At 47.1% G+C, this 7,525-nt stretch overlaps 1 protein-coding gene across 1 annotated transcript in view; it reads right to left on the minus strand.

The window, feature by feature from the left end:
- Positions 1–4,932, minus strand: part of CFAP251 (cilia and flagella associated protein 251) — a gene marked incomplete at both ends in the record, with an annotated part of 68,083 nt that extends 63,151 nt beyond the window's left edge. Inside the window, 3 exons of the mRNA XM_080941324.1 lie at positions 2,941–3,186; positions 4,108–4,413; positions 4,720–4,932. Of these exons, the coding sequence (XP_080797450.1) occupies positions 2,941–3,186; positions 4,108–4,413; positions 4,720–4,932 (765 nt within the window). The remainder of the gene's footprint in view (positions 1–2,940; positions 3,187–4,107; positions 4,414–4,719) is intronic.
- Between the last annotated feature and the right edge of the window lie 2,593 nt (positions 4,933–7,525).

Genomic DNA, 7,525 nt, shown 5'->3' on the forward strand with positions numbered 1-7,525 from the left:
ATAGATAGACAGACAGACCTGAGTTCAAATCCCTAGAACCCATTTAAAATCTAGAGAGATGGCTCAGTGTTTAAGAGCACTGACTGCTCTTCCAGAGGTCCTGAGTTCAATTCCCAGCAACCACATGGCGGTTCATAACCATCTGTAATGGGATCTTCTGGTCTGTCTAAAAACAGCTACAATGTACTCACATAAAATAAATATATAAATCTTTAAAATAATAAAATCTACTGGACCCAGTGAGACAAACACACACCCCACACACACCTTTAGTCCCAGCATCTGGGAGACAGAGGCACGAAGATCTCTGTGAGTTTAAGGCCAGCCTAGTCTACTGTCTACAGGGTGAGTTCAAGTCCGGCCAGGGTTAAACAGTGAAACCCTGTCTGAAAAAAAAAAAAAAGAAAAGGAAATGTAGGCAGACATGGTAGCCTTACTTTTAACACTGACCTGGTGGTCTGAAAAACAATAAGTTCATATATTTCCCTGCTTTGTCCAAAGTTGACAGACTGTTTTGGGAAGGATAAGTGGGTGTGGCCTCCTTAGAGGCAGTGTGTCACTGAGGGTAAGCTTTGAAGTTTCAAAAGCAGAAGCAATTCCCTCTGTCTCTGTCTCTGTTTGTCTCTCTCTGTCTGTGTCTCTGTCTCTCTATCTCTCTTTCTCTCCCCTCACTGCTACCTGCAGATAGAAAAGGATTTCAGCTCTTAGCTCCAGCAGTCAGCCTGCCTTCCTGCCAAGTTCCCTGCCTCAATGGTCACAGAGTAACCTTCTGAAACTGTAAGCAAGCCCCCAACAAGATGCTTTGTTTTTACAAGAGTTAGTGTGGTCATCCCTTTACAGCAACTGAACACTAACTAAGACACTCCAGAAAAGGGTGTGGATACGGGGGATCCCAGAGGCTTGCTGGCCAGTCATTCTGAATGAAATGAGCTTCAGGCTAGGGGAGAGACACTGTCTCAACGAAAGAAAGGTGCATCACGGGTAAGACTGACTCGGTGAGTCAAAGCTTTGCTGCCATGGCTGAGAACACCTGCTCAGTGAAGGGGGGACTGACTTCTGAGAGCTGTCCTCTGACTTTCACACTGGAGAGCGTGCATGACCCTCACAGGCACAGGCACCACACATTTTAAAAATAAAAACAAATATGGTGGTGAGGGATAGAAGTCGCCGAACACTGGCCAAGTTGTACATGCCTGTATAGCGTTTCTAGTATTCAGGGGGTTGCAGAAAGAGTTGTAACTTCCACACCATCCTGGGTTACATGGTAAATCCTTCTCAAAACAAACCTACTGTGAACTGTGTTCAAAGGCTAACTCTGTGTTAACACTAAGCTCTTTATATAGAACCAATCTTCCAACAGCATGAGTCCACAAGAAAAGAAAGTGTGTGGGGGGCAGGGTTGGAGAGATGGCTCAGCAGTTAAGGGCACTGACTCCTCCTCCAGAGGTCCTGAGTTCAACTCCCGGCAACTACATGGTGGCTCACAACCATCTGTAATGGGATCTGATGCCCTCTTCTGGTGGGTCTGAAGACAGTGTACTCACACATGAAATAAATAAATTCTTTTTTAAAATTTAAAGAAAGAAAGAAAGAAAGAAAGAAAGGGTGTGTGCGTGCGGTGGGGGTAACAGTAGGAGTGGGGGGAAAACTAACAAAAAAGCAAGAGTGAATCCCAAAGAACAAATTTCTGAAAAGCAACAGATGGGGAAGGCGTTGATCGGGGAGGAGTCTGGGTGACTGACAACAGTTTTTTTGTTCTTTTTTTTTTTTTTTTTTTTTTTGCTCCTCACAGATGGTGCCTCCTGGGGAGACTTGTCAGGAGCGGCAAGGACGGAAGTTCCAGGGAAGGCCAGAGCTTTGTTATTTTCTGACTGGGGTTTGAGGGGCTCTTAAGGCTTTCCACCACAGCAGTGGCGAATAAAGCGAGGGAGGGGAGGGGGTATACAAGGGAAGGAGGAACGTTAGTAGTGTCTAAGACAGAGGAGGAGAGGAAGAGGAACCGAGGGTAGGAAAGGAAGAGAAAGGGACTTGGAATCTCCCTTGTGAAATAACCCCAAAGCAAAAGTCAAGCTATGCAGGGAATTTCCGGCCTGCCGAACACTGCTATTGAATCCAGATGTTCCAGGTCTAACACATGAGTGTGACACTCCCCCTGGCCCCCCCTCCCCCCACCCAAGCTCTCCCACTCCCCACCCCAGCTCTTGATAGACTTTAAAAGGCATAGTTTGTATGAAAAGTATTCATTTAAAAAGACACACCCCTGGTTTGTTTTTGTTTTATAGGATAGGCTTGAGGAAAAATGAGTTGCCGGTAAATCCCAGCGCTGGGGAGGCAGACACAGTGGATCTTCAGTGGGTGTCACTGGCCAGGCAATCTAGGCTATTTTACAATATAAATCCCAAGCCAATGGAGAACCTTATCCCAAGAAGCTGGGTGGTGTTGGCACAGACCTTTAATCCAGGAGGCAGAGGCAAGTTCGAGGCCAGCCTGGTCAACAGAGTGAGTTCCAGGACAGCCCGGGCTACACAGAGAAAGACTGTCTTGAAAACAAAAACAAAACAAACAAACAAAAAAACAGGACTGGAGAGACGGCTCAGCGGTTAAGAGCACTGACTGCTCTTCCAGAGGTCCTGAGTTCAATTCCCAGCAACCACATGATGGCTCACAACCATCTGTAATGGGGGTATGATGCCCTCTTCTGGTGTGTCTGAAGACAGTGACAGTGTACTCACATACATAAAAATAAATCTTAAAAAAAAACCAGTAACAATAATAAAGGTGAACAGCAGCTGAAGAAAGACGCCCAAGGTTATCTTCTGGCCTTCATACGAACATGGACACACACACACCCACGCACACACTGGAACCTCCTGGACACACACAGATGCCCTTATCTCACAGGAGTGTCCAAGCCCAGGAATGACACACCACTACACTTACCAAAGGATACACCTTGGAGCCCTCCTCCTTCTGGAACAGTGTGTCCTCCGTGGAGGTGGACACCAGTGACTCCTTGGCACTCAGTCCTCTGGACTGGAATAATTTTCCAAATCTTGCTTCGTCCATTCCTTGGGCCGAAATGCCTTCTGGCTTCTGGCCAGTTTCCTCCTGAGACCCTATGGCAGCTTCCTCCGTATTTTCCATTTTCATGCTGTTATCTTTGTAGATCTCGCTCACTTCAGGACTCTGGGAGTGGGAGGTCGACTTGCTGGCTGGGCCTCCAGCCTTAGAAGAGAAACAAGATTCTGACCTTGCATGTGGTCCCCAAGGCTGCATGCTGCCATCCCCTGCCTGTGTGCATGCCCAGGCTAACAGGTGATTCAAAAGGGAGTCAAGGATATTTAATACTAAAGGAATTAGGCACAGCTGTGTCCAGGTTAATTCCTGGCCTTCTAACAGGCCCACATACCAAAGGTAGGCTCTTGTAAACACCACTGGGAGTCCTGTCCTTGGATCAGGGCTGAATTAATTCTTGGGAGTAGGCTGTGAGAATTCCACACTACTATTATATCACAGGAGCTTGGTCCCAAGACAAGTATATCTTACCTCCAGCTGACCCACTGACCCTTTACAAGTCAGGTACACACTTTAGGGAAGCTTTGATTGACCTGCCCCCAAACTGGATTAAGCCACCCTCCTAGGCATCTCACAATGATTGAATTTAGCATATGGTTTTCTTCTTTCTTTAGTGTGTGTTTATGTGGTGTGTGTGTGTGTGTGTGTGTGTCTGTGTGTGTATGACTGTGTGTCTGTCTGTGTCTGTGTGTGTGTGTGTGGTGTGTGTATGTGTCTGTGTGTGTGTCTGTATGTGTCTCTGTGTGTGTGGTGTGTGTGTGTGTGTATGTGTCTGTGTGTATGTGTGTGCTCAGAAGTCCAGAAGAGGACATTGGATTCCCTGGATCTGAAGTTACAGGACATTTCATCATGGGTTCTGGGAACCCAACTTGTGCCCTCAGTAAGAACAGCAAGGGCCCTTAACCGCCCTGCTGTGTCTCCAGCCTCGGGACTGTGTCTCACTTTGGTTTTGTACTCCCACAGCCTGGCATACACTAAGCACGGAATGATTCTGAGTAAATGGGTGGACAAGCTTCAGGGAGGACTCACCACTGAGGATCTTGACGAGGACGAGTCAGAGCTGATGACAATACCATCCACCTGGGTTGTTTTTTTATACTTCTTTTCTGTTTTCTCCTTGGCTTTTCTAGCTTTTCCCTCAGTTTTCTTAAAGACTCTACCTTCCTCCTCCTCCTCCCAGCCCCCACTCTTCTCTTTCTCCTCTTCTCTTCCCTCCTCCCTTTCCCCCTTATGTTCCTCCTCTTCCTTCTCCTTGTCCTCTTCCTCACCTCCCTTTTCCTTACTTCCCTCTTTTTCCTCACTTTTTTCCTCTTCCCCTCTCTCCTCTTTCTCCCATCTCTCTTCTCCTTCTCCCATGATTCTCATTTTCTCTTCCTCCCATCTCTCTTCTCCTCCTACAACTCTCATTTCCTCTTCCTCCCATCTCTCTTCTCCTCCTACAACTCTCATTTCCTCTTCCTCCCATCTCTCTTCTCCTCCTACAACTCTCATTTCCTCTTCCTCCCATCTCTCTTCTCCTCCTACAACTCTCATTTCCTCTTCCTCCCATCTCTCTTCTCCTCCTCCCATGACTCTCATTTCCTCTTCCTTCCATCTCTCTTCCCCTCCTTCTACGACTCTCATTTCCTCTTCCTCCCCTTTTACTTCCTCCTCCCCTCTCTTTTCCTCATCTCTCTCTCTCACTTCCTCTCCCTCTATCTGTTCCTCCTTCTCCATCCACTTCCCCTCCAGCCCCTCTCCGTCCTCCTGAGACTCCTCCTGAGACTCCTCCCATGATAGTGTGCCTTCAGTTAGGCTCTGCTGTAGATTATCTTCTTCAAAATTTGGATTATATTCCTCTTCCTCCTCCTCCTCCATGTCTCCACTTTCTCTTGATTCTTCTAGGGGGGTTTCTTCTGTATCTGACATTCTTCTGTAGTTTCCTCTACAGAAAATCTGACAGATTCAGCAGGCCCCTCTACTATGCCAGTTTCGAAATGGGCAGAAGCAGCTCCAGTTCCTTCCTGTGGGAGGAGAACGAAGAATACCAGCTTCTTGGGAAAGTGTAGCTCAAGTCTCAGAAATCTTTAAAATACTGACTTTCAGGGCCTCCCATCTTTCTAGGACTGATCTTAAGAGTCTCCTCACTTTAAATAATTCATATTCTCACAGGCAGCAAAATGCATACGGCAAGCATTAGTAAAACGCTGCTGGTAGGAGTAAGAGAAGGCAGGTTGGTGATTGAAGCACAGGCTTTCCGGTTAAAGGTTCCCTCCACTCCGACTTCCACTAGCCTTGTTCTGAGACTTGATGCAAGTCACTTTACCCTTCCCTCAAATCTGCTCACAGGCAAGAATAAAAATGATAATCCTACATTCTACCATAATTTGAAGACCTGGGGGTGGGGGTTACATGTCAAATGCTCAGCACAGGTTCACCCAAAGTGCTTGCAAAAGAGGATTGGGAGCTGGAGAGATGGCTCAGAGGTTAAGAGCACTGACTGCTCTTCCAGAGGTCCTGAGTTCAATTCCAGCAACCACATGGTGGCTCACAACCATCTGTAATGGGATCTGATGCCCTCTTCTGGTGTATGTGAAGACAGCTACAATGTACTTATATACATAAAATAAATAAATAAATCTTTTTTAAAAAGGCTTGGGGGACATCAGGTATTATGGAGACAACAGCAATAGTTTTTGCACAGAATTTGACAATTTAAAAGACCTCTGGGACAGGTGAGACCCTAAGTCTGACTGCCTAAGGTAGACAGAACCCCCTCCTCTGGGACTCACATGGTGGGAAGAGAAAAACAACTCCCAAATGTTGTCCTGTGTCTTCAACACATTCAACATAGTATGTGCCAATAAATAAATAAATTAGTAGAATTTAAATTCTGGGCTGGAGAGATGGCTCAGTGCTTACAAGCATGCTGGCTGCCCTTCCAGAAGACCCAGGTTTGATTCCCAGCTCTGACAATAGTGGCGCAGAACTGTCTGTAACTTGAGTATCAGGAGATCTGACACCCTTTTCTGTAGTGTGTAGACATTTCATACACGGTACACAGACATACATGCAGACAAAACACTCTTGCACATAAAATCACTTAATTTTTTTTTTAATTCCTCTGATACATTCTCTCACTTCGCACCTACAACAAGTTAAGACTTTGGGAGCAGGAGGGCTAGGCCTTTGCCTGTAATCCCGGGACTCATGAGGTAGAGACAGGAGGATCACTGAGCTGTAGGCCAGCCCAATCTTTCATTTTTACAAAAGAAAGTTTGTGGCTCTGGGAGGTGTGACTTACGACGACAGAGCTAGAATTTAGTTCTTCTGCTTGAAAAAAAAAATGCTACTTGACTCGCACACTGGACCGGACGATTTCCACACCCAGGCAGGGGCAATGCCACAGGTGTGCAGGTCTACCCTACCTACCATTAGGTCCAGGAGCGACCACTTCCTCTTCCCGAGGACGTCCCAGGTCCCACACCCTTGCCCCCTGCCTTGCTGGGATCCCCACCGGAGCCCCTCACTCCACTTCGCACTTACAGGACGCTTCCACTTCTTGCCTCAAAAGCCTTGGGTTATCTATCCTCCCTCCGGGAATCCCAAGAAACCAACAGTGGTTCCTGTCGACGCTCCCTAGCGACGGTTGCCAACCAAGCTCCGTCTCTATGGCAACAGCTAGTCGCACTGGACAGGAAAGCAAGGAAGTGGGATGGTAATCACGTGCCCAGAAAGCGGCCTCCAGGCGGACCAGTCTGCCCCCTGTTGGGCTATAGCCGCTCACACTCTAGCTTTTTCCTAAAGGACACTTTACAAGAGCTACTACCCACACTGGCAATTCTGACTTTCCTCAAGTTGGACAAGATGTTGAAAGTGGTGTCTGCAGTTATTTTCTCAAGATTGGGCATTCGGAGAGGAGAGGAAACGGAGGCATGCTCAGAAAACTCGGGGGTCAGATCCCTCAAAGGCCAGGAAGCCTTCCCCAGGGTCCTGAAAGCAGTAACATAAACAAATAAATGTACGGATGAGTGAATGAATAATACATAAGTAAAAACTATATAATGGATCAAGTATGACGTCACACCTACAAATCCAGAACTAGGGAGATGAAGCCGGAAGGGTCAGTTCAAAGTCAGCTTGGGCCACACAAGACTTGACTTTGTGAACGGAAATTTCAGTGCAGCTGCCCGAGAGTTGTACATCCACAGTGCTGTGGGGCTCTCACTGATGGAGCCAGATGCTCCTTCAAGTAACCCCAGAAGGCTCACTGGTTTACCGGGCTGATTTGGGTGGTTTGTTCCTTCAGCTTGCCGTCAGTGCAAGGTGAACAGATATGTGTGCTCATGCCTCCCCAGGAAGCTATGTGAGAAATGGTACGAAGCATTTAATAAAATTCTCCCAGCACTAAACCCAATTTTCTGGCCTTACAGATGTTCACCGGGCCACAGCCTGAGGAGAAGTTTAGTTC

This window comes from Micromys minutus (assembly GCF_963924665.1).
Source record: "Micromys minutus genome assembly, chromosome: 29".
Taxonomy (NCBI): domain Eukaryota; kingdom Metazoa; phylum Chordata; class Mammalia; order Rodentia; family Muridae; genus Micromys; species Micromys minutus.